This window comes from Nothoprocta perdicaria, unplaced genomic scaffold (assembly GCF_003342845.1).
Source record: "Nothoprocta perdicaria isolate Ctin4 unplaced genomic scaffold, notPer1 scaffold_83, whole genome shotgun sequence".
NCBI lineage: Eukaryota > Metazoa > Chordata > Aves > Tinamiformes > Tinamidae > Nothoprocta > Nothoprocta perdicaria.
The window spans coordinates 1,882,893-1,910,400 of NW_020456121.1; the positions used below are offsets into that span (position 1 = coordinate 1,882,893).

The following is a 27,508-nucleotide window of genomic DNA, read 5'->3' on the forward strand; positions in this document are numbered from 1 at the left end:
GGCTGGCACCAGGATTGGGAAGGAGCTGGCGCTCAGATTCCAGCCCGGCATCACTCAACATCATCAGCTTCAAACTTTGCAGATAACCTTAAATTAGGAGGATTGGGCAACAGGCCAAATGGCAGAGCTCTGACCAGGAGAACCTCCCTATACTTGAGAACTGGGCCAAAAGATATTTAATTTCAACAAAACAACGTACTTGACAYCGTGCAGGCACTCTTTCAGAACTGCTAAAAAAAAACATGGTTTGGATAGAAGCTCCAAGACCTGTCCTCTCTTAACCCATTCTCTTTAGAAAATATSTCCTTATATCCCCAAAAGAATCAGGAAAAAAAAAAAAGAGAGATTATGCACAGAGAATCCAGAGAATTCTGAACTATAAGAAAATGCTTCATGGTAAATTTTTTTGCACATTTACGATTGTGACAAAAAATCATTTTGTGATGCATTGATTTGTATTTATTCTAGCTATTAATTCACTAATTTAGCATTCATTAATTTTAAAGAGTGTTTTAAATAGATTTATAGTATCATAGACGTTTAAAATTCTATTCTAATGTTGTTATTCTTTCAATGAGTATCAGATAAACAGTTGTAAAAATAATTCAATCAGTGACAGTACCTTTAGGATCTGTCCTAAATTTCAATCTGCACTGCAAAGAATGGCATTCACAAAACACTAGCAGAACACCGTAAAATTCAATGCTTTATCTTTGTATTTAAATTAAGATCCAACCTTCAAAAAAAAAAGGGGGGGACATGTAGATTCTGCCTCTCAAATATACCCTCAGTGATGCTCATATACTACTTTACAAGGGCRCAGTGAACCCACACACAAGGCCCGGAACATGACGAGTGCTAATGCTTAATAATGATATACTTAAGGAAAGTGACAGAATAATTAATTGCTATTTCRCACACAATGTACAGACTTGATCCATAGTCTAATGCCCTTAAAGCAAATAGAGCAAAGTTATCCTACTATAACAAAATTTGTTACAGATAAAATCTTGAATTATTGAAAAAAATACCATTCTCTTTTCTAGTCGAATCAAATCTGAATTATTTTCAGCAATTAATTAAAAGAAAATGAAAATACATTATCYGGAACCAATCCTCTTAATCAGCATAAAGTTTTTATATCAAGTATTCATAATCAATGTTTAGCATCCAAAATTCTCATAAATTCTATACAATTGGGGGGGGTAGGGACACTTTCATATTTTTCCTTATAAGTGTGGGAAAAAAAGTGGAACTCATTAGCAGCTAGTTGCTCTCCTATACAAGCAAGAGGGAGAACTAAATCCACACAAACTAATCACAGTAATCTTAGCTCTGTAAGGACCTGACTCTGCAGAGGGCACAGGCATGCAGGGAGCGGGGTGCGTGTGGAACTCCACTGAGAACTGCTCTCCTGGCAGGATCAGGCACCTCTCTGAATTTTTATTTTACTTAATCTCAGTAATAGCATAACTCTTAAACTGAAAAAATCAAGTGCACTATATGTGTTAGGTATGTGAAAGACTGTATATATGCATGAAATCTAGTCTGTATTATGCATAAATGGACAACTTGATCAAGCCACATGAAATGCATTCTTTTCCTAATAAAACTACTTTTTTTTCTTTTAGTAAAACCTGCCCTCCTACTGTTAAGTGCTTTAGAGATTATCAGGCAAAAAGTGCCAGTCTTCCTCCCTTATGAGGCATAGCAACATATAAGAGACTTGGTTCTAATTCAAAAAATACAGAATCACTTTACAAAAAAAAAAAAAAAAGGATAAAAGACAGTTTTGCATAAAAGCTATTTTGGCAACATAAGTTGTGGTTGACTGCAAAGCATGGCAGTCTCTGCCCTACTGTCACATATAAATTTACATAAGAAAAGTGGATGAGGAGAACACAGAGCTAGTAAAGTACATGGTCAGTGTGGCAGAAAATAGTAGCTGTGTTCACAGTACTATCCAGCTTCTGGGGAGAAGCCAGAGACTTTCCTATGAAATGTTTCTGTGCATTTAACACTGTTGCAAAGCTTCAGGGAATTCTAATTGCATAAGCAGGAGGAAATGATATGAAGCTGTGTCAGATCAGTGTATAAATGATGATCACATGTCAGCCTCATTCACTTAGATATGAACTTTCTGGCACGCAATTCAAATGCATTTATCCAAATTGTCTCAAATCTAACCAGATAGTAACATCTTTTCAGTCTGATTATACAGTCAGCTTCCCAAAGCTAAAGCATGTACAGTAAATCTCCTTCCCCTGAAATACAGTTAGATACTTGGCTATCTTTTGATTTTTGTTTAATAATTGTTCTCCAATATTTATATCACAAAATCCTACCGCTTTAAAAATCTGCCCTCCAAGCAAGCCTAAGCATACACATTTTTAAATGACTTACTAAACTTCTTCATATTTTAAGGCATGAACAATAGCATGTGAATGGGAACAGCTTCCAGAAAAGCACATCTTATGTCTTTTTGACCAAGGTCAGTCCAAGCACATCACGTCAAAGGACTAACCTGAAGCCAGCAATGACAGTGTTGCAACCCAAGAGTTTTTAACAAAAACAGTTGAAACAAAATGGATTTTTTTTTCTGTTTTTTTCTTCCCTTTTTTCTTTTTTTTTTTTGTGTGTTTTTTTTTTCTTAATTTAAATTACATTACTCAATGTCTATTTAAAGCACCGGTCGCAGTTCTGTGTTTACCATCTCTTCCAAGCGACTTTGGATAATTCTTCTATTTCTTTTGTTCTGAATTTCTCAAGTACGAAACTTTAAAGGGTTTTTATTTGTTTCTTTTTCTTTTCTTTGTTTCTTTTCTCTTTCTTTTCTTTCTTTCTTTTTTTTTTTTTTTTTTTAATGGCTGCTGCAAAATTAAAAAGATCCAGAAGTGGTCAGAGGCCTGGTCTAATGCACTTTCAAAAGTCCTTTATAAAGATGAATATAAATGAAAATGATAGGTTTTCCGTAGACCCACAAACCACGCTTAGCTATAAGAAACATATTGTGCATAGTTATTTTTTTCTTCAGAAAGTGATATGTTTACTAGATCTACATTCTCAGTTTACCAGAGTATGGGAATTTCTACTTTACTAAAGCCAGGATCCTTTCGCAGTTCCCAGTAAGTATCATTGGTAACCCAGGCTTCTCTTTGATTAGCATCCATAACTTTCCTGCAGGAAAAATATACAAGTAAGCAAAAAAGCAAAACCATAAACTTAAAATAAATAAATAAAGGAGAAGAAAGAGCACGTGAGTGAAAAAGTTCAGTCCTTAAATCACTGCACTTTTACAACAGGAAATCAAATTATTTGCCTGGGGTCTAAGCTCAAAACCAAATTTGATTTCATACTTTAAGAAAACAGAGAAACCGTCAAAAGTTTAAAAATAAAAACCAATCTATGCTTTTGTCACAAGTGAAAGATCTGGAAAGYAGCCAAGCTTGCAAACCTATTGTCTGCTCTGTGTAAGCAGGTCCTACAGGCACAGAAACCCATTTTGGCCTTAATTGATTTTTGCTTTGTTTAGAGGATCACCCAAGAGATCTGCTTCCCAGAACACAATCCTTTTACCAGTTACACTGTTTGTCTTCTTTGCATTTGGCTTATCTTCCACCAAAAAACTCCATCAAGCACTTCAAATGTTTTCACTTTTTACTATTGCTTCCCCACACTAAACATCAGGCTACAAATAATCATCATATCTATGATGCAGGCCTTATATATATAAATTTATATGCTGCAAGCTATTTTACACATATATGTGTGTGTATACATCTGTGTACACACAAATATATATAAAAAAAGCTATTTCCCAGGCCTTCATGCCCGAACAGACTATGCTGGTGGTAATTCATGTCATACTTGGCGTATGTGCTCAATAGAACACAAATAGAGATTTATTACTGAAATAAATAGACTTACTTAAAAAATTTGGGTACATATTCAATGCTRTTTTCTTCCATGTATCGCCTCCGACTTCTCTGGAGCTCCTCTATTCTTTGCTTCTCTATTGCTGCTGCTTCTACATTTCCTTCTTCCAGAAGCCTGTATGAATAACGGTATGTCCAATAGTGATCACATATTGTCTAGAACAACTGATTTTCTAGCACTAGTCACCATAAGAGATAAGCAAATGCCACCCATGCCCGTTGTTAATGTTGTAAGTACTTCAAGATCTAGTCCAATTTTTCAAAATAAGAAACCATTTTGCAAGAATAACCAACATTTGCCTCCCCAGCTACATGCACCTGACCCAGCCTGCAGCATACACTTCCTTTAAATACTTCAGCACCTTACCAATCATGTTAGAAATGAGTATGAGAGAATTAATATTGCTTCCTTTCAGAGTGTCTTTGTCATGAGAAATTTTGTCTCTGCTAAAAGATTTTCTATTCTATAGGTGGCTGTACTATAGCAGCAGAGGGCTTTCTATGTTCCTTTTTCTCAATTTGAAAAAAGAAAAGAAACACATAAATTTGACTAAAATACAGATTATCTTCTCTTCCAGCAGCATCTTCTGATGCAAAACTTAGTTAAGACTGTAGTGAAGACTCCAAAAAAATTCAATACACTGCCAAACCAAGCCTTAAAACCATCACATATTAAAAGTATAAATGAGCATTCTTGCCTTTGATCTGGCCTGAATCGTGCATCTGTTGTAGGAAGAAGATCTTTCAGTGCAGGATCTAATTCATTGAGCTCAATAGCAAACCTTGTGAAACCATAATAACGTTCATAATTGGTTGGCATGGAGCCTGTATCGATATATATAAAGAAAAATGCTTTTTAAACTATTGCTCTAATTATGTGACAAAGTCCCATATACTAAATTATAAAAGCAAAACACATTCATATATTTTATTCACCTCATATACAGTTAAAAAGCACCAAAAAGCTATTTCCTAGGTGAAACAACTTTCACTAAATATTAATTTCAACTGCTTTTCTGCAGAGGTGGTAATTACCTGCTAATAGCTTTAAAACTTTCATGATCTTCCTTTTAAAACAAAAATTACTGATTTAAAGATTTTTGAGCTAAATCTACTTTCCTCTTCTCAAAAAAGTACCCTTACAAAACATCTGTATAAAAGTTAGCCTTAACTGATCCTTAATGCTAGTTTTAGAACATATCCTCTCTCTCACAGACTGACTCAGTACTGTCCTGAACTTTTAGTCCTGGTTTCAATCTGATCAGAGTGGATGCAAAATGTCATCAGCAGAGGCAGTTCTTGGAAAATCACCGTGCAGGAAGACAAGATACTGCAGATAGATATCAACAGTAATTCAAACCTCCAAGTTAGCACCAGGAAGCTGTCTTCAGCCCCTGAAGTCACCCAAGGTGCAGCAATTCTGAAGACAAATCCACTAGATTAATAAAGTATTAACACAACAAATGCAATCAACTAGCACTTCCTTTCTCTTGAATACAATTGAGCTACACACTGTGAAAAGAAAATCAGGCCTGGACACCCAACTGTTTTCTTTTTTCTTTTTTTTTTTTTTTCTCTCTTGATAGTGTTCCCAAGTCTCCAGTACCTTTAACCAGGAGTYAGACTGAGATGTAGAAGACTATGTCCTGTAGGAATATTTCCATTTATCATTATTATAAAACTCAGGTAAATTCTTGCTTATATTTCTAGACAGGTACCTCTTTGAGTAGTCTTCTGTACATTTATGRTGATAGGTACAGCTTTACATAGTTAACAGGTACACCAAGGTGGCTGCCACAGTTTAGCATTTATTACCAACTTCTTACCTGGCCTCCATATACATTTGGCTGAAGGTGCAACCCCACAATAAAGGCCTTCGTGCCACTTTCCAAACAGGCGATGCACCACCTTCCCTTCTTGATCCATCACAACACCCTGCACTTCATTTACGTTTGAATTCCAGTAGTTTACCTGCAAAGTTAACCAAGCAAAGAACTACTCGTTCGTTCCTTCACACTGTGCATTATACTAGTGCCTGTGCCATATACACATTGCGCATATCTTCGCTGTGTGACTAAGTGAAGCTCCCAAATTTTGTATCAGAATTGCTCACCAAGAATCAAGAATATTATAAATCAAAATTTAAATGATTCAAATACTAATTGCTTTATTATATGAGAGAAAGGTTGAATGATTTGAAATGTTGTTTTGATAGAAATAAATTTAAATGATTAATTACATGCACGTATAGGAACCATATTGTTGCTTCACCCAAAGATCACACAGCTCAGCAGTAAAAACATCATTTTGAAAGTTGCAGAACCAGAGACAGCTAAATCTTTTCTTCCTAGATGAAAACATACTGACTAAACCTGTACATGTAAGGGAAATCTTTGACGGTTCTGGACAGTGAATGCCTTCAGCCAGTATTACTTGGTATTTGTTTTCTGTTTCTCTTCTCTATTGCACTTTTCTTAGACACGTGTGTTTCTTTCACCTTCCCATATTGGAATGCTTGTCCATTTTCAGAACATCCATCAGGCCACAGCTTTCAGATATGCAACAATGCACCACTGCTAATATTGCAATGTTACTAATAGGTTTTGTTGCAAATGAATAAAAAATTATTTTTAGGTAAAATAATCAATATTAAGAGAGCTGTAAAACGATCTGTTTTTTTATAAAGTGCTTGTCTGCATGCTAAAATAATGAAGAAAAGAATATATTTCATCTAAAATGATGAAAAAAATCAGATCTACATTCTAATTAAGATTGAAATAAGTTGCCCATACAGAGACTTCAAAGAAGAAATTGTGGTGTTTTATTTTTAACCTAAAAACAAAACAAAAACCCCCACAAAGTTATACAGAAATATAATGTATGATATCAAACAGAATGGTTCAATGGAATAGTCACACTTGTTATGACAGCAGTCTCAACTGATTATTTTCATAGGGATTGGTTGTTTGTCAAAAACAGGGTTAATAAGACAAAAAAAAAGGAATGTGAACTTCAGGAATACTGAAGGAACAACTAAAAGGAAAAATTATGCATTTTTAATAAGTATTAGAGTAGATATGTTACCTTGACAAATGTGAGTTTACAAATACAAACGCTGCTTTTTGTGTTTCTGATAGTTATCTCTCCATAATGCTCTATCCACCTCCTTCCACTAAGGATATTATGTATGCAGGTAGTGACTTTGTTCCAGACATAGTAATCTCCATACCTAAGAACAGATCAGCAAGTAATTGACAATTTAAACTAATCAGCATTAACAAAAAAGTAAAACATTGCTCCATTAGCATATGTACAAGATCATATTCCTCAATTATTTTGGAACAAAAACATATTTTATTAAAAGCATAGCTCCTGGACACATCCCTAATCCTCTATGGAGGAGCTCGCTCCATTGCAGAGAGCTTAGGAATGCTGTCACTATGAGCCACAGAAGCAGCGCTGAGAAGCATGGAAGCCGTGTGTGGAATATTCATTGTCCTCAGGGCATGAACTGCTTTGCTCACAATTTCAATCGGGCTGGACGSCGACCCAAAGATCAACATGTCTTAAAATCACAGGCTGGATTTAGGCTACAGATAGATAATGCAAGTAGAAAAAAATACATATGGAAAGGGCAGAACGAAAGGGAGGTAGGAAGCCAGAGTTCACTGGGACACCATCCTTTTCTCTAGCAACGACCAGAGCATCACTACTGTCAAGCAAGGTAACCATACTACGACAAGAGCTGTAGATCTGCAGAACTGCGGAGCAAACACAGAGACGGAAGGCAAGCTGCTCCTGAGTGCACTTCCCTCAGTTTTGAGATGCACGAAGAGGTGAGGTCCCTGACTAGGCTCTGTGTTATGTTTCCAGACAGCCCGAACATTTTCCTCCAAGATCTCAAACCCATCCTCTAGTTTGCAGCAATACCTCGGTAACCCCGACTGTACCATCAGCAGAGAGGTGGGCAAGGTGCTAAGAGTCTCACCAGYACTTTTTATGTGATGTGCGTATACACATCACGCAATACATTAACAAGATTAGGTTACAAATGAAAAATTAAACAAAAAAGACAGTAGCTTACTTTGGGAGAGTTGCATTCAATGTTCCAACTGGCAGAATTTCCATTGATTTCCCCCAGAACTTGTTTTTCCATCTGATATCTGAATATCGTAGCAGAAAAAAATAAGTAAATAATATGTAATAGTATATTATATTAAATAAATATTTTTCAATTTTCTTACAGAAGTTGCCCCATGCTACATTGTTGTCCAATCCTGCAACAAAACATTCAGTATCATTTAAATACATATGCCAGTACAGTCAAGGAAAGAAACAGTTTCTTGTTGACCTGTCCAATAAAAAAAAAAAAAAACACACTCCAAACTACTACTCACTCATATAGAGTGAAATAAATGAATACAGCAGCTTGCATTCTGCAACTACAATAACAAATGTAGAAAATTTGTGCAAGTCTCAAATGCAAAACTATATCTGTAAGAAAAGACAAGTCTTTTTACTTGCTAATTAAATAGTTTTTCTACTTTTGAATTAAAAATGTATACCTTGCCAAAACACAAAGTTCTTCGATTCACAGTGACAGGCAGAAATGGGAGGATGGTGGCTAACCTAGAAAAAAGTTGGGAAGAGTTAAAAGCAATTAGTTTCCATTTCCAAGACATTGCAAATGTTATTGCAATGAAAAATAGCCCATGCAATTTATTAGTCTATGTTACTGGGAAAATTAACATAAATTTCTTTTTTTACACTATGTACTTGAAATCCCTTTACTATGGAAATTATTGCTATAAAAACATCACCTTCTAATACTTAATGAGATTCACTCAGGCTAACAACTTGCTTTATTATGAAGAAAACAGCATTTTAACTACAAAGAAAAATTAAGGCTATTCTACTGAACCAAAGGAACCAAAATCTAAACTGATGTGCCTATTTAGAAAGAGGCTTCACCTGCTCTGAGAAAAATCGAAATCCTTTGTCTTCTCTTATACATTCATAAGTTTCACCAAGCACTGGGTTAAATGGCTTGCTTCCTGCTCTGAAGTATGTAGAGGCATATCCTGATGCTGCAAAAGCAGCTATGAGAACCTGTAAAAATGGAGATGAGAGYGTAATATGAAGTTGGAGTAAAAAATAGGTGGAGACTCTTGCATTCTTGCATATGCAAGAATATTATATGCTATCAAAAATTTCACAGTGAAATTTGCAGTTATGAAGCGTGTCTCAGAGTGAAGCCATATATCCTAAAACCAAAAACAGTACAAACTGTATTTCTTCTGTTGATGTCATTTGTTCTTGATGGTTTCTTTCAATCCATTCTAATACTTTTCTAAAATGGCAGTCTTAGAAGATAAGGTTGTTCTATTTTGATCAGGATTCTCATAAATAATCTAATACAAAAAAGTCTTATCTCTAGAGAGAATCATAGCTCCTTGGAAAAAAATTACTATATGACAATTTTTAATGATACGATTACATACTGTTTTTCTCTGAGATCTCTGTTTTATTCAGTGTTGACCATAAGGAGCTCTCACTTAGCACATTCTTAATGCAAAGTTGCATCAGGATCATCTGTGTGTGAAGTCCGTCAGGCACCTATTATCTACATAAAAAGCCTAAATTTAGCAATCTCTGAACCACGGTCAGGTGGGAATAATAAAATGAGTGATATACCACTTGCTTTCAGATTGCAACTCCATTGCTAGCAGAGGTCAGAATAATCAGAAACAGTGGGGCAAAAAAGAAGCGCCCACTACTTATGGATACTTACTTCAGATGATAGCCAAGTCCTGATACTTCAGAGAACAGAAGTGAATAAAAAATACAGAGCACAGCTACCACTGATGTTTTGGGGACTGAGCACATCTATCAGTTAGTCCCTTGTGCTTCAGTTTAGACAATACAATCATTGCTTTTAAACTGTTAAAAGTTTTTCGTATATCACCTGACCAGTGTTTTGTTTGTTTGTTTTTGTTGTTGCTGTTGTTTCGTATTTTAGTAAGATCTCTAGCAGAGATAGAGCAAGAATCCAGGTTTTTAAGGATGTTCTCAGTTGCACCAAGGCTCTTCCTTGCCTACCTATTCAGTCCTGGAGAGCATGATTTGTCTTAACATCAATAACTGCAGCTCTTGTTTGGAGGTAAAGAAAAGCCCCTTGATTTTGCTCAGATCAAACCTAACAACTGAAACTGCATACAGCCCTTCTCCAACCCAGGAGGAGGTCTGCTGCTTGTGAGCAGGAGAAGAGCTAATCTCTGCACAGACCTCCATGCAACAGCTCCTCTTTAATATATACATAAGAAGTGCTAGGCTTCACTTATTACCATGCGTTCATAGGGATCATCCGTTTCAGCAGCCTTGTCCAAGAGTTCACTRTATTCTAGCTCTTCACAGAGATGTTGCAAAGTATTCAGAGGCTCATTTAGCTCCACTGGCATGGACACTTTGGAAAGATCTTTGCCAATGTTATTTCTCAAAATATTCCAYAGATTGATGTTACTAGTGTCAGGACTGGGAGCCGGGAGACAAGTTCGTCGCCCGTTCCTGAACGCACCTCCTGTCAGCTCGCCATTAAGAACTGGGAAGGGAAAAATATTATTGTAAAAAGGCACCAAAAAGAGGGAAAGGGAAAAAGAAACAGGCTTATTCATGGAACCAAATTCACCACGAGAACAAGCAACCCAATTCCACTGATTTCAGCTTAGATGGTTTGTGTAGACATGCAGTAAATTTGGTATACGGACAAAATCAAATAATTTCCCAGAGTTTAAAACATGGCAGTATACTTTGCCGAGAAATGTTGTCTGCAACACTGGTGTTGTCCTCAGATATATTATCACTCACATCGCTGATGTAAGATTCATCATCAGAGGCCTAAAAYACAAAAAGAAAAAAAAAGAAATATTAATAATTCAAATATACAAAAAATACCCTGACAAATTAAAGAAATAATTTCTAGCCAATTAGAGCTTTTAACTTAATCAAMTGGATTTTTAAATCAGTCCATATTGCCAACACACTAACAGTATCAAGACAAATGCTATGCTGCATGTTTCTGAATGGCTTTAGCAAGAAGCCAAAACAGAGATTAAATTGACTGTGCCCTCAAACGAGYTCAAGGATGAACACAGAGAACACCAGTGTAACCCACTGGAGAYGGAACGTGGAAAAGAACGGTCGACAGACTTGGGCTCTTTATATGGAGCCAAACATTAGAACTCAACCGTTTCAGCAAACCCGAGCTCTTCTGAGGATCCAGGGGAATGATATGAGCAAGTTAAGAGCACGTTCTATATTTAGAAGATGAAAGTTATTCTTAAATAACCCATGTCAAGGAGAGYGTCCAAAAAGAATTGCTGGTATCTACAAACACTGTTTTGATCAGATTAGTCTGTATTGCTAAAGAATTACTAAAGAACTTCAATGTTCTCCCTTTGTAGTAATAAAACCCCTATATTTTTCTTCCTTCTTTCTGTACAATTATTTTTAAATGTTTCTATTTTTTCCTACAATAAAGGGATTTTAAGGGTGTCAGAGCGCTGACAAAGAATCCTAAGGGGAAAAAAAGAAATAAAAAGATTTTAAAACTACGCTAATTCTGTGGTCTACCACAGGACTGCAATTTCTCTAAAAGCAAATAACAGTGTGCTAACAAATTGTCTCTTTGACAAGGAGAGATCACATGTCAAAGTACTACTGCAAAACCCAGAATTCTTCAAGGAATGGATAGTTATGTTACTGATTCTGTCAGGTTTTTTAAGTTATGCAGTTAGTTACCTCTGTATTYTGGATTATCTATATCAGCATGGAAAAGTAAGAGTCTACACGGTACAATTAAAATGGAAACTTCATATAATCACCTGCAAAGGGTATAGGCCTTACAACAAACATTCTGAAGGTAGATGTTGTATAGTATTTTGAAAATAACACTTCTGAAAATATTATTTTGTTAGGGGAAAAAAAAAAGAGCAAAAATAGAAATTAAAAATATGGGCCCTTGAGGGGCCTAGCAGGGCTTAGAGGTAACTTTTAAGTGTGCTGTGTGTGTCTTCTCAGTATTGCTTCTTTCTCTGTGCTGCAGAAGTCAGAGGCTACTCTGATCTAAAGCTATGACTGAGGCTGAAATTGAAGCTGAAACTGTCAGCTTCAAGTAGGCATTCTGTGCTCTTATTTGCTGCCAGTAGGCAGCAGCACTCTTCATTTAATATAAATGAATTCAAAACTGCATTTGATTTTCATTTCAAGGCAGCAGCTATGGAAACCATTACTTGGGGGAACTTGCTTTCTGAATTGCTCTACAACCTTCAGAAGCCAGATGAATCAGCAATTTGCAAGAGGAAACTGGATATTTTGATAAAAAAAAAAAATCCTACCATTTGTTGCTGAACAATTCACATTGGACAGAGACAATTTAAAAATAGGATCTTGTTCCCTCATGCCAAACCCTTGCTTGTTTTTACTCTGTGAGGAAAGGAAGACAACGTTGGAGAAACTGCCAAGCTATAAAATCTCGGCAGAGCTTTATTAGCCAGCAAGATAAATAGATCAATGTCCCTAACGAAGGTGGATACAGCTATAATAGCACATGTCCTGGAGACAAAATCATGTTATTTGTTAAGGTAAGTGATATTGCATTGGAGAGCCCAACCCGGGGRCACTCTCGGAGCCCACCTCGTTCTCTGAGGAGCTGGCAGACAGCAGCACTTCCTGCGCGTCAAAGAACTCCGAGACGGACTCCGACATCGAGAGCCGGCTCTCATTAGAAACTTGCTGGGACAACGAACTGACATGAATTTGCTCACCTGTCTGTAAACAAAGCACAGAAAGAAGCCAACATATTATTTCTCAGGTAAAAGGCATATGCATGTGAGGTAAGGGTTATGTCACCCGAATAGTCTTTCCATGCTAAATATATAAGAATGGCCTTTTGCAGGGCTTTTTGTGCATGTAACAGATGAGATCTGCACTATGAGAAAATAAAGCAAATTTTCAGCAGTATGTTAGTTATGGACCTCATTCATCGGAAGTGTTCTTAGCATTAACTGTGTTAGCAGTGTGAAAAATTAAAGATTTAATCCTGTATCAAGAGGAATACATTTGTAAACAAGAGCTATGCCAGACAAGTTCAACCATGAAATTCATTTGAAAAAGCAGCCGGTCATGGTGGACATCACTGGAGACAGCTTTGATACATCCAGAATTCCATTATAAAGCTTTGTAAAGCCAAGGAATTATTTTAAATTATTTTGAAAATGATTTCACATTTTAACGGAAGCAAAAATGACTGTAAGTCAATCATCATATTCCACAAATATGAGGACAGTCCCAGAGGACAGTGAGCTCTCCTTGCAAGGCAGCAGGCTGCACGTCAGGATCTCCCCTGGTGCAGGAGCAGATCTCCAGGATACTCCCTGAGGTTGAGAGATCTGTTGCCAGCAACAGATCCATASTAAGTGAAGATGGTTAATATGCTAAAACTTTATAAAATGTTGTAAGTTTTAGTAAATTATATCCAGGATTGCTTGTGCACATAATCCCTTGGGAATAAACMGTTGACCAAGTCCAGGACTAGGATCGAATCTGGGTGCACTCAGGTTCCTCTGGGAAGGAGTTTGGAAAGCAAGGGGGTCCAATTTGAACGTGCAACTCAAGGAGTGTCCCCTTGCGAATTGCAGAGAAGCTCGTCCTCTATGCAGTAAATAACAGTGACCTTGCCACTGCATCTTTTTAAAACCACTATCCCTATACCATCCATATATCCCCTATCCAAAATATACTACTATCTCTTTCATATGAGTGAAGTGCACTGCATCTCTCACTCCCCACCATCACCACCACTTGTTCCATGACATGGAATCTGCACCTGTACAGGACACAGGCTAATTCACTATCTTTCTCTTCTTACTGTTCATGGGAAGAACACCAGGTTTCAAAATGTTACACTAYCAAATTTAAAAAGGATTAATTGCAGGATTAGGCCATCAAGTAATAAATTACTGATTTTGTAAGAAATAAGATACAGCAATGATTAGTTACTGTGTATTACATCCAAATATAGTAGGACCTCACTGATTCCCATGTCCAACAATTTGTGTACAAAGTCTGCAGTCTTTCTGTATTTCTCTGAAGAGACCAAGCAACAGAGTTCTTTAATCAGCTCTGACAAAAGAATATTGTATCTTCTCTAAGATTATATATTCTCTACTAAAATGTTTTTTTTTTTTTTTTTCAGAGCTGATTAAAGAACTCTGCTGTTTGGTCTCTTCAGAGAAATACTGACAATGAAAATCGGACCTTTTCAGTAAATGATCACTTGACAAATTGAAAGATTCAGGAGTGTTTCAGATACTAGTGAGAGTTACTAAGTTTTGTTTGTACTCTAAAAACAATAAAGATCAAACTCTTACCTCATCAGGGCTAGGGATAATATTTACACTGACAACCTGATCACAGATAACAGATTCTGAATGTATTCTGTTCAAGCGACTCCTTAGTTCAGCATTCTGGTTGAGAGCCTGGAAATAAAAATTGCATATTTATTAAAATGCAAACATTAAATTGAGGGAAAAAATCTCCTCAAAAGCAAGAACATACCTGAGAGAGGGACTGTCTGAGGTTTGCTATTTGTGCATTGTGGCCTGCAAGATCTTGTTCGGAAACAATCTGCTTAAGCTTCTCCTTCTCTATAGCAATGCTGTTAAAGGCAGACTTCAAAAGAGAATGCACTATGCAAAAAACAAACACACACAAGTGTTTTCTTAGTTACAGGACTGTAGAGCTCCAATTATAGCAATATTTGAGCAGCAAATACTGAGAATCTGTAATGTGCATACAGTGTATTCAGTGTTTGCATGCATTAAGCATATAGAAAGGTATATATTTGGAAAATCTGTGTTCAGAGTTGTCTTTTTCCTTATAAATCAAATTTGCTCATTGTTTTTTTCTCTTCACAGACATCAGATGCACCAGTTTTTCTAAGGCTTAATATAGCATTAATAGAAAGGATTACTTTGATCTTTAAACAGGTTTTCTAGTGAGCTGTCAGGTGAATGACATGTTTTTCCCATATTACATAACACACAGTAAACCGATAACAAATACTTAAATYAGCATTTCCCAGTATTTAGCACCATTCATTTATTAACCATACAACACTTCTGGAGCACACTTGCAGTAAATACTCCTCCTGTTATTTCCACTGGTTTAAGAAAAAATTGCACAAAGAAAAAGTTGTACAAGATTGTACATTGCAGTGACATTTTGATTTATCTTTGAGGAGCAATAAAAGCATTCTACTGAGAAATAAAAGGTCTGCAAATTGAGCCAAATCTTACAAGATGCAAGAAGAAGTTCAGAAGATTATGGAAAGCAAAGAAGCATCCAGTGGCTGGATGTCCCCAATTACCTTTCTGTGCCATGAGGCAAAATTCTTCTTGTAGCTTGATGTACTCGGTTGAGCACTCCAGTGGGTCACTTACATGACTTGGGGGCGTCTGAAATTCAATGTCTGCACAAAGGTTGGGATTGGATGAATGCAGTCGAACAGGGGACATTGTAGCACTGAAAGGGACCTATGGAAAGAAGGAAAAAATAATAATGTATAACGTGCAACCAACCTTTTGACAGCATGCTCTGTGGAAGTGAAATAGAAAATTCTTCTGAAAATAGAGGGGGAAAAAAAAGGCCTGCTTCACAACATGAAAAAGACAGTAAGAACAAAGGTGTAACTTCTACTTTCCTAAATCTCAGCATACATTGATGCAGAGTTCCTTGTGCTTCCTGAAAATTTACACTGAAACAGACAAAAAGGCCTAAGAACAGGGCTAAGAACTAATGAGAGGATATCACTTCTGACATACTCAAAAGCACAGCATTGCTTAATGCTTAAAAGAAGACTGGAAAATTGAACCATGGTGCATATTACTTCATCCTTGGACATTAGAGAGTACATACAACATCACTCAGTTATTACAATATCAGCATTTCAAACATGTAAGTTTCTCCAAAGATCTGGAAATAAGATACAATATTCTCAAAGATATTACTAAAGAGTTTCAAAACTACTAATTAACCATGAGTTAAAATTAACTACTGGCAACTATGAAAGAGAGAAAAAGTATATAAATTCCATTTGGTCTTTTTAATTAAACAATAAGAAAAACTTCTACCCTATATTCATTTAAGACATATGAACCACAAGTTAAGGCAAAATGGCATAATTTAAGAGCAGATTTATTACACTATTTCCACTTCTTTCGGCTACACTTTTCACACACAGTAAACACAAATTTTACCACTTACACACATTTCTCTTAAAATTATGCCAAGAAGCCAACTGTCAAAACTAAATGCAAAGGTAAGGTATACACAGCTATATTTTGGTACTCATATATGAAACGAGGCCAAATGCATTGAATGCAATCTAGTTTATCTCACGATAAAAAAAAAATCACACTGCAACCCAATATAAATTATCCACATCTGAAAAATGAGGCAAAAATATAGATTTTCTGAGGCAAGACAAAAAGCAGCAGATAACATAAAAAGTCATATTACTAAGAATTTTATCAACTGATAGGATTACAAATGGTACTGCCAATATTATAAATTGATCACTTGTTATTTCTTTGCAACAGGGAATGGTTCTGTCAATCCCTGTCTAAAGTTTCTCTCATCTGTGTATGTTTTTGGTCTCTTGATGGTATCCTCAGAAACCTCTTCTATCAGTTCATCAGATCTCATTCCTCTCTTCACCCTCTCTAAGGCAGCCTCTTCCACCTCTTCTTCCTCAACTTCCAGACATATATAAGCACATAAATTAACAGCTTTATGGCACCTATCTGTTGCAGCATTTATTCTCTTGTCTGTTTTGATTCATAACTATGCTAACAAATTAGGTATTTCTTCCCTGGACCTCATGTTATATTCGCATCAAGGCTTTATTAACATGAGTAGAGAATAAATATCTCCCATTCATAATGGATGCTTGTCCTCTTGTGTTCTTTGCTGGTATCAGAACAGTAGGTTTCAACAGCCAAGCAAAACTGCCTTATATTTTTAAATAGGTTAATTTCAAGTTTCTTTTACAAATCCTTTCTGTTCTTTAAAGGAGCGAGCATGATCCCAGACCTCTCTCTGTGCTCTACCACAGTACAGCTGCCCCAGGTGACTATCAGCTCAGACTATAAAGGACCCCATTTTCCTATGCTTTATCACCCAGAACTCCCAAATTCCCAACTCCATCTAGAAGGCAGGAGAGACCCCTGCCACTGGCCTTATGTCACACACAGACCCCTTTAATCCACATAATTTTGCTGCAATGAGGTTATAGGAAAAAATAACATTTTAAATTATGTCTTAGAAATTGTGCTTGTATGTTCTACAAATACTGTCACATTGATGGAAAGAAATACACATTCACACGGCAAAGAGAAGTAGATGCTTTACAGTTTGCTTTGGTGAGCTACATGGGAACCGCAAATACTGATGGACATGAACTCTCATCCTCTGCATTTTTTAAGAAAATCTCCAAGTTACCCTCCACAAGAGATGAAATAAATCCACATTGAACAGCCTCTTTCATTCACTGCAATAACCAACAGTCTGAGAAACATTGCTTAGAATTTTCTTCCCCTTTAGTTCCTTTCATTGCAGTGCTTTGTCTCCATACACATGGTGACTTGATAATGACCCTATTATTTAAYTGATTTTTTAATCACCAGCTTCTTGATTCATTCCCCAACATTTTTTTTATCTTGTTTTGTTCCCCCATCCCAGCCACACCTCTCACTCTTCTAGACCTTACTTCAAATGTGCCTTGATCCTTCTGCTTACCCCACATTCTGAAACATCCACTTATCCATTAGTTTCTTCAGAGCTCCTATATCTGATCTAGGGGAGTTTAAGCTACAATCTAGCACAGCATGTTTAGAGCCCCTGGACTGCTTTTGCCTGGTGAAGGTGTTCACTGATTGAGCTGGGTAGCCGTGGGCATGGGTGAAGCTCACTTTAAGTTTTAGCTGCACAGAGGTTTTTGTTTGTTCATTTGTTTCTCCTCRACATGTTTTTGCCACCTCTATCTGGCTGGTCTAGTCAGATTAATATTGATGTCCATTTTTTGCGCTGCAGRTAAGTGCTTTCAAGAAAGGGCTGCAGCAGAAGGTATCCTGCAAGTGCTGACTTGAATTCACATAAAATGTTTCTCCCTCCCATTTAGCATCCCTACGTTKACTTTTTAGCCACAGATTTTGTGTCAAAGACTGAGAACTAACAAAACAAAATACAGACATTAGTGGTAGTAATATGACTTTTTGGGATTATGAAATGTAAACAGAAGGTGTTTTAAATGAAGAAGCTAACCTTATATTATTAAAAACATAAATCAGGAAATCTCCTGATGGATTTGTAACAAACCTCCTTGGTTCTGCTATCTTGCTATAGCCTGTCATGAGAATCTTTTACCAGAATTTGTTGGTCCATTTTGTTTTGTATAGTACACAGAATATACCAAAGATGCCTAGAAATAGGGCAGGGCCTGAGTCTGTCACTTGCAGAAAGGAGGAAGGACATGTACCATGTAAACAAGCTCAAACCCAACTCTATGGGCTTCATTTGGGTGAGGGCTGCCCACACTATTTCTAATCAATTCAGATGCAAGTGGGTGACACGGACACCTTTCTTAGGTGCAAGCAGCATATTCAGTAACTTATTACACACTYGAGTTAAAAAGCTTCCCATCTTTAGAGCTATCCCTTGATTTTAAATCCACTCACTGTTGTAGCCACTGCAGCTGCTAGTCTCTGCCGGCGTCGTGTTGTGCTCAACTGGCCCTTCGGCGCCGGCCCTTCCTGACAGTGAACGCAAGAAGAAAAGGAAGTAGAAAAAGAGAAGGGAAGGGGTGATGGGACACAGGAAAATGAAAGGTGATCAGAAAAGGGAGAGGGAGAGTCTTTCAGTGGAGATTCATTTTGTTAGTTCTTATGGCCTACACATTCTGAGAATACGTCACATGCTCTCAGTTGTGTATGCCAGAGATTTAAATAGCTAATTACTTCACTAAAATTATCTGCAGATGACTTGGGTTGTGATGCGCTTACTAAGGCTAAAAGAAAAAGAAAAATAATTCTATTAACATTGCCATTCAGAGTCATAAGGCAATTATGGAATATAAAAACAAAAGGATCCTGTGGCATGGCAGAAAAACACAAAAGCAAAGCTCATTTTGGAGTGGGAGGGGGTCACTTGACCACCTAGAAAAGAAATTCTGAGAGAGACTGCAGAGCATTAGTGGAAGTGCGTGAACTGCAGCTATTAAAGTTTTATGCATCTCGGTGGTAAAACTTTTCAGTGGGTAGGCTGAAAAGTAGGGAACTTGCTTATGTAAATATTTCTGTGCACAACTCTAGTGATTTGCAGTCCATTCCTAGGTTTATTTGCCCATTTTCTCTGTATACCAGTCTTCTGAGTTCCATTGGATCTAATTACTTTCAGTATATATTGTTGAATGATTGTCAAAGTAACACAAAACCTCAGGTAAAGCAGCAGAAATGAAGACTAAGTATTTCAACAAATTCTTCCATTTTGACATGCCAGATCCTACTTAATTTAACTTCTAATTTGCTTTACAGAAACTTCAGTAGTTTTCTAATGCAGAGGAACTCCTCACTAATCACATAATCCTGTATTTTGATGTCTGATCAAAATGTTATCTTTTGAATGCCATTTTAAGATTTTTATAAGACCAGTAAAGCTATATTTCTGCTTATAGAAAACTGTTTTCCCTTCCTTTACATACATTCATACTTAGCAATTTCAGTGGCTCCACATACCTTCATTCTTATTTTAAAGGCAGACTAGGCACTATGTAAATAACAATGGGACAGACAGGAGACACGGCCACCATGCTCCAACGGGATACTGTAGTTCAGTAATTAATCAAAGCCCCTTGCTCCTTGAGCTTCTAACCTGCCAGGCAGCAGGGCACATGAATCTGAGCACACCTGTACCTTCCYCCTCTGCTTGGTGCTACAGAACATGCAAGAGGCCGTGCTACAGACCATGGAAGGGTCTGCAGATCACAGTAATAGAGCCTTCTTTGCAGTTGTTTTGTAAAATCCTCACATTAAAAATATATATTCTGTATATTCTTCTGTATATTCTTCAATACAGACACTATGAACTGTTGAAATTGCATCATATGATCAGTGTAAAGCTCTTTGTACTCTATAGATACACATCCATCTTATGAATATATATTTATATATATTCATATGGCAAAATATATGCATATTTACACACAGAGCAATAAATAAATAAGGTTCTCAATGCAGGTATAAATACTACTGAAATTGGAACAACAAGCTCTGCAGAACCCCAAAACATAATACAAGGTGAAATAATGATCTATGAGTTCTGCTTAGAAATATAAATATATGAACAGTCATTTAAGAGAAAGAGTCATAAAGGAGGCTTTTGGTCAGGTTTCATTCCAAGCTAAAAGCCTCAGTAGAACAAGGTGACATTTCAATCAACTGCTCTGTTTTGAGCAGTTCTCCTATTACATTGGTTTTTTATCCTTTCTTTCTTCCTTCCTTTCTTTCAATCAGTTGCATAGCTTCATTGCTCTGCATTTTGAGAGAAATTAAATATCTGTTACTTCCATTTGTTGCTATTAAGTTTTTTTTTTTCCTTCTGAAGATTCTTAGAATAACACAGGATTGACAAGTTCATCTTTTATGCAAAGCAAAAAGAAGAACCTCTTTTTCTCAGTTTTTGTACAAAAGTATCTTTAACAAAATAAAATAATTTAGGTCAACTAACCTGTGATTGCCAATCATTCTCATAAGACTTTAAGTATACCTTACAAAAGCAAAATAAATGTTCCTCATAAAAGAAATCCTTGTTCAGAGAAGCAGTCCAAATAGTATTCTCTTGAATAAGGTCTGAAAATTAAGTTGTTAATTCCACAATACCAAAMCCCAAGACAGGCAAACACATATGAGTAGGCTTTATTTTACTCAGGGGACTAACTGCATTCTAGTCACTAGAATTATTTGTGAGAGAAGGCATGCACATACTGAATGGATATCTCCTGGGTAAAGTAAGCAGCCAGACTTGTCCTAACACGCAGAGAAAAAAAAAAAAGGAAAAAAAAAAAAAAGGCAATGTTATTAAAAAAGAGGTAATGATTTCAGTACAGATGGGAGAAATCTCTTCTTGCATCTCTGCAGTGGGGTAACAGAGCTAGCAAAAATCACAGCATCATTCCCCATTATCCTGGTAAAAACAGGAGACCAGTCTATACAGCTCCCTGGTTTGCAGTATCCTAGATGGCTCTTGATGTCATATAATTAGAGGCTCTTCTGATGGAAGTTAACCGTTGCTTTTCTAAATATAAATAAATAAATAAATAAATAAATAAATAAAAAGGCAAGTATTTGGAAATAATAGTGCAAGTAGGTGAAAGTTAGTATGTTAGTATGACAGTATTATCCCCTAAAACTACCCTAAATCCCCCTAAAGATGTGTGGAGCAGGTAGAAAGGAAAATATAGTGGAAGATGTCCTGACATGAAAACTGTCAAGTATTTAATATCAAATCACATCTAGTTTCCACAAAGCAATGACAAACTAGAAAAAGTGATTCCCATTAGCAACTGTCATGGTATATAATTTATAAAAACCTGGAATAGTCTTGAAAACAATGACTTATAAAGGAAGACCAATGAAGACAACGAAGATGGAGTGAATGGCTAACAGAAGAATGGGATTTAAGTGTGGAAAAGCATGTAGGAATGGGAGGCAATCTATATTTCAGTGCAATAGCAACATGAGAAAATCAAGAATAAAATCGTAAGTCAGAGTGAGGCTTTCTTCCACAGATCACAGCTTTAGCACATTCCCAGGACAAGAGAGCCCTTGGAAAAAGAAACAGTTAAGACCAAACCRGTAAGATGCCTGGTAAACAGCCAAACAACCCCTCAGCCTTCTGCATGGAGTAATTTTATTATTTCTGTTCTTCCCTTGCAACTTAATTTCTAAAATAGCCATCAGTAATTTAATACTTTGTTCTATTAATATAAGCTTTTGTATTTCCAGCTATAAGCTTGACAGGAGTCAGTACTCTCTCAGGTGAAGCAGAACTCATTATCTCCACAGAAGTAGCAGACTCATATAAAGCAGGGCCATGTGCACAAATTAGCTCAGGAGAATCTGAAAACCAGATTGYACCTGAGAATTGCAGGAGCTGGGGCAGAGCTCCTGCTAACCTGCAAACTGCAGTGTAAGGATCAGGTGCCAGAATTTGTTAAAAGTCTATCACGGGAATCACTGACCATTGTCACTTTGCAAGGTGCACGCAACACATAAACTGCTTATAATTCATTATCCAACCTAAATGATCATACACTGACTGCTTTCATGACTCTTCTTCATGTTCTGGAACGCCCAAATTCTGCACAATTTTTGTAGGGCAAAGTTTTCCTGAGACCACCACAGTATGAAAGAACACACAGTGCTGACTCTTCCCAAACACAGGGTACTTGCATCTATTTTCCTGGTATTTTTATTCCCCTGTGCTATTCAGTGGGACTGAAACACAGCGATCCTTCAAATGCAGACAGCAGGACATGAACTCGGTCATCAAAATTCCTTTATTAATAAGGTTTTTTTAACCTTAATAGATGTTTCATTGCTTAGCCTGCTGTCATTTATTTAGTATAACTGGAAAAAAGAAAAGGTACTTTCAACGGCTGCTATGAGGAAGCTAATGAAACTATAATTTCTGCTTTCCTTAAGAYAATCAATTTTAAATGAGTCACAGAAACTCCTTATTGTGCCTCTAAAGAACAGAGAGAAGGCTTTGAAAGTTGAATTTCAAGGAATTTAAACAGATCAAAATTTGCTGAAATTTAGTTATTCTGCCGCTGTCAGTGTTTCTGTGATTGTTAGCTCCTGAAATCTGTTGAATATAATCTGCATTATCACTTTCTCAATTAGAAGAATAAAGGGGGAGGTTTTTCTTTGGATTAGCACTCAGAATATACTGCTACTTCTGCAAAAACACAATAAGGCACACTGGATCTAGCAGTGCTGCAAGTATAATATGTTCATAATTGTGATTTTACTTCTCAGCAATAAGGAAACATGGGAGAAATTATTCTTTGGTTTATTCAGTTTGTTCCCACAAATGTTTTTTCCATGATAGAAGGCTTTTAAAAAAATTCTCAATGGGTAAATTCTTATGTATAGATCTTGACAAGGGACAACCAGTAAATTTAGCTTTTCATTCATGTTTTCTACTTTTAGCTTGCTACTTTCACCTGCTCAGCTGCTCTCCATGGCAAGTTTAACATGGTATGTGCGTGCTGCATGCATATTGCCTTCCTTGAACCTTAACTGCTCAGTTTCTCCTTTCCATAGATGGCAATGTTTTCATATGAATGAAAATAGAATCAATACTTTTCTCTCTATCTTCTCTAGGTTTTAAGCAACCAGCTGGGATTTAATTCACATCATCAAGAACACAACAGACAGCACATTGAGTTCCTGCTTTCAGATAATATATTGGTTCATGCTTAAAAGTTAATCTAAAAGTACAGCGAAAAGGAAAACATGGTGTGTTCAGTACCTGAAGTTGAATTTTTGCATCTTTGCTGACACTTTTTGTTCTCCATCGTCTTGTGACCCGCTTGTCTTTCTTTGAAATATCTACACAGTTAGCCTACATTACACAAATAGTTAAAAGCGACAAGTACTATTAAATTGACACAAGCAAAACACACACAGTACACCAAGTTAGTAAAGAATAATAGTGTTAGACATTTACAAATTGGACAGTAGGAAAAAAAGAGCCATTGCCAGTGCCCATGACTACAGCAATCACTGACTGCAGCTATTCATACATTTATATAACCTGATATTCAACCTATTTTATGAAGGTATTGGTATATTTAGGACTAGATCTTGAAATCCTCCTAGATTTCTATTCTGTTTTATCTTAWTACTCAGAGAAATGCAAAGTTCACCTCTTCCTGAAATCAATGACAGATCTACTTCACTGGAATCAAGCTTTCAAATCCACCAACACCACTGGGAGATTTGCACACTCAACGGCTGAGTTGTTTTCACTCAAGCAAGAAAGTATCTAAGATTCAGGATATGTTACTGCTTTTCCTGTGATCAGCAACCAAACTCATAGTGACATAGGGAAAAAGTCTAAACCTTGAGATATTTTTGACTACACATTTTTTTTTAGAATGTGCAAGGTGCTTCATTTTAGTTCTCCACTCACTGAAAACTTGATACTATACTCAGCAAATACAAATACCTCAAATTTCAGTGTAAAATTTCAATGTGTACATGTATAATCTGCCTTTAACAGTTCTTAGTCCCACTTCTGCAAATGATTATGTGCACAACTCTATTTTATCAATTAAGCAAACAATACAATTTTCTTATTATTTGTTTGCATATGGAGCATGATCATTAACCAATTAAGCCTTTCATCTAGAAGTTACTAAGATCTTATAAAATCGTTCTGACTTAATAGACAATACCTCTATATTTTCTTTAATGCAAACAGCAAATATTTCAAGTTGATTATTTATACTCAAGCATGTTTACCTGCATGTCCGTGAAGTTTGGTGCTGACTGAGTTCTTTGTAGGATTTCTAAATTTTGAAGAAGTTTACTGAGTTCCACAAGGTTTGACTGACAATGAGCAAGATCTAGAAGATATAAAACAAAAACACATGAGGTGTCTCATTTCAGACTTTTGGGTGTTCTTTTGTAAATAGTATAATTTTAGATACAGATTTAGATAGATATAGATTTAAATTTAAATAATTTAGAGCTGTTATTTCATGTACAGTACATATCAAGATGTAATTTGATGACTTTACTAGTTGCTTCTTATTTTCTATCAATAAGAAATGCTGCTGAAAGAGCAAGGCATGAAAAGCTGAAGACTAACCTTCTGCACATCTGTCCATTTCTTCAGAGTCCTGCAACCAAGCCGCTACTTTACTCTGACCGGTAGTGCAGGTTGCAGGAAGGCTATTACTGCATGGTATAGGAGACTGCCATGGGAAGCTATTTTGTTGTACCTAAGGCATAATAAAGTGTTTAAATTTACTGTTCCATGTATTGCTCAGTCAGTGCAATTACTATGCTCGTTTGGAATAAGTTTTAATGCATTGTGATTTCAGTGACATCAYTGAGCTTGACTATATAGTGCCCAAGATGCAGGTTTTCCTGAATGGCATGTAGGAGAATCAAACCAGGGACATCTCGGAGAAACTGTATCTGCTAATCACCAGCTGGAAAAGCTACTGTTTAGAAGGAGCAGTATTATCGAACTGGAAAGAACAAGATTAATTCCTGATGACAAAAGGTAGTGTAAATCATTCCGGCAAAGGTGAATTCTTTGCAGGATCTCTGTAGAAGCCCCTTAATGAAAGTTGCAATAAGGCTTAATTCATGTCTTTGAGCAGCAATAACCCCAGATTTTTGCTGGTCACTGGTTTCCACAGCAGAAACTTTTCCCTCTTGGCATTACAAGCAGAACTTCCTGTGCAATGGGCATGAATTTCCAAAGAGGAACTCCCTACCTTTCCATCTAACACATTGGCAGCTGGTGAAGACTCAGAAGTAGAGGCTGAAGGAAATATATGAAAGCTGGCATCTCTTGGAGATCTCACAATCTCATTTTGACGATACAAACGGTGGTGGCGGAGTTTTGAAACCCAGGCATCAAATGTATCCTGGGATTTCACCTAAAAACAAAATCAAAATCAAGAAGGCACTCATAAAAATACTATTTTTCATCACAGTTTTACAACTTGCTTATTTATTTCCACCATGGCTGAAGAGAGAAGAATAAATACTTGCATCAACGTTACCTTCAGATGATAGATGTGCTCTTCTGTGTCAAGATCTATCCTACGAGCTTTCTTTTTAATAGACATAACTGATAAACCAACATCGATGCTCCCATGTACTTTTCCTTTCTGAATCTGAAATCAAAAAGTAGGGTGATGTCATGCATTCTTTGTTATTTTTAACAGAACAATATTTTGTGTGGAAATAGTTTCACATTTTAACTTAAAGACAGATTAAAAAAATGTAGTAGGACTGAACACTCCTTTATAGGCAGAAAAAAAAAATCTTTGCAAGTAGTGCTCAATCCAGAGCCATCTCCAAAGCAAATGTGTTTGACTCACACAACCAAAGAACTGTAAATGAGAAGAAAATTAGAAAATTAGGTGGTACTCAGCTCTCTGATGCTACAGCACCATAATTAGTGTTATCTAATCTAAGCAGTTTAATACCATTCTTTATCTCTTCAGTCCAATGTAAACTTCTCTATCCTATGCACCAGAATGATCCGCTCTGACTCCAGAACTGAGAAGGTAAAATACAGCTAAGCAAATCTGTCACCCAAGCAATTAAGCCAAGTAAAATTAATGTGATTTTTAATTTGCATATAAGAGAGAAAAGTGTATTCCTGAGAATATAACTAAACCAAACTCTTACATTCTTTCYACTTATAAATCTCTAAATGATAGAAGATAATTATAACAGAAATACAAAGTTAATCTGAAAGCAGAATTTTGCCTATTACCAGCTATTTTTTTAACTCTGAAGTGGTCTGCCTTCTCTGTATCACACTGAGAAAGAGATATAGGCTTCATTAACATGTAATGTGAACTAATGATTATGTGTATAATAAATATATACATTTATCTGAATGCCTGTACATACATATATATATATATATATATAAAAGTGTATATTTACACAACACACATGCAACATAAATGTTTAATACAAATGCATATAAGTTTGTTGAATTTTAATTTAAAAGGAGTTTTAGGAGTCTAGACAATAAGCACAAACTTTAGTCCTAACTTACCAGCTATCATGGCTTATTTTTATATATACTGGAATATTCAGTTGAGGAACATGCACAGAAAGTTAAATAAAGGTCCTATGGCAGATAGTTAATAAACACAGGGCAATGTCACCATAACTATAATTAGTTCCTTCATGGGTGATTTAAACAGAGACACTTCTATGAATCATGTGAGCAGGATTTTCTCCTTAGAGATTTAATAATGTCAGTTGTTCCACAATCTGAATATAATTCCATATAACTACATGCAATTTGCTGAGCATGCATTTTTCTCAGTAGCTTCACACTGTCCCTCAGCCGTTTCTTCTACATTGCAGAGAGGCTCAGGCCTAGAACTCCGAGGTTGAAATGAAGGTAGGAAGGCTAGGTTTGTTTGCATTGTACCTTCTGCAAGCCTTCGTGCAGCAACTATAAGCCTACTTTTCTCCACAGTTGTTGCTTGGGGATGTCAGTGAATAATGTGGGATCTTGCACAAATCTAAACTAAMCTCATCAGGGTAAGCAGATGAAAGGATGATTAAAAGGTAGACAGATGTCCTTAACTAGCCATTATCCTCATTTATAAGGCTCCATCCGTGTCTGTATATAAAAGGACCTGCCCAAGAAGTAGCACTCCCTGCTCTGAATCCCTCAACAGCTTC

General features: G+C 36.4%; 1 protein-coding gene across 3 annotated transcripts in view; it reads right to left on the bottom strand.

Moving 5' to 3' along the window:
* Nucleotides 1–2,679: 2,679 nt before the first annotated feature.
* The window catches only part of OSBPL6 (oxysterol binding protein like 6), a 36,532-nt gene continuing 11,703 nt past the window's right edge, over nt 2,680–27,508 (bottom strand). Inside the window, exons 5-24 of one of the 3 annotated variants that reach the window (XM_026052029.1) lie at nt 25,855–25,968; nt 25,564–25,728; nt 24,927–25,059; nt 24,578–24,681; nt 23,583–23,675; nt 18,728–18,802; nt 15,361–15,526; nt 14,550–14,680; nt 14,363–14,470; nt 12,627–12,761; nt 10,742–10,829; nt 10,280–10,533; nt 8,907–9,044; nt 8,501–8,564; nt 8,020–8,098; nt 7,020–7,164; nt 5,762–5,906; nt 4,634–4,760; nt 3,928–4,050; nt 2,680–3,177 (exon numbers count right to left, since the gene is read on the bottom strand). In XM_026052029.1, the coding sequence (XP_025907814.1) occupies nt 3,069–3,177; nt 3,928–4,050; nt 4,634–4,760; nt 5,762–5,906; nt 7,020–7,164; nt 8,020–8,098; nt 8,501–8,564; nt 8,907–9,044; nt 10,280–10,533; nt 10,742–10,829; nt 12,627–12,761; nt 14,363–14,470; nt 14,550–14,680; nt 15,361–15,526; nt 18,728–18,802; nt 23,583–23,675; nt 24,578–24,681; nt 24,927–25,059; nt 25,564–25,728; nt 25,855–25,968 (2,496 nt within the window). In that variant the 3' untranslated portion in view covers nt 2,680–3,068. The remainder of the gene's footprint in view (nt 3,178–3,927; nt 4,051–4,633; nt 4,761–5,761; nt 5,907–7,019; nt 7,165–8,019; nt 8,099–8,500; nt 8,565–8,906; nt 9,045–10,279; nt 10,534–10,741; nt 10,830–12,626; nt 12,762–14,362; nt 14,471–14,549; nt 14,681–15,360; nt 15,527–18,727; nt 18,803–23,582; nt 23,676–24,577; nt 24,682–24,926; nt 25,060–25,563; nt 25,729–25,854; nt 25,969–27,508) is intronic. The other 2 variants (XM_026052030.1, XM_026052031.1) reach the window with 2 other exon arrangements.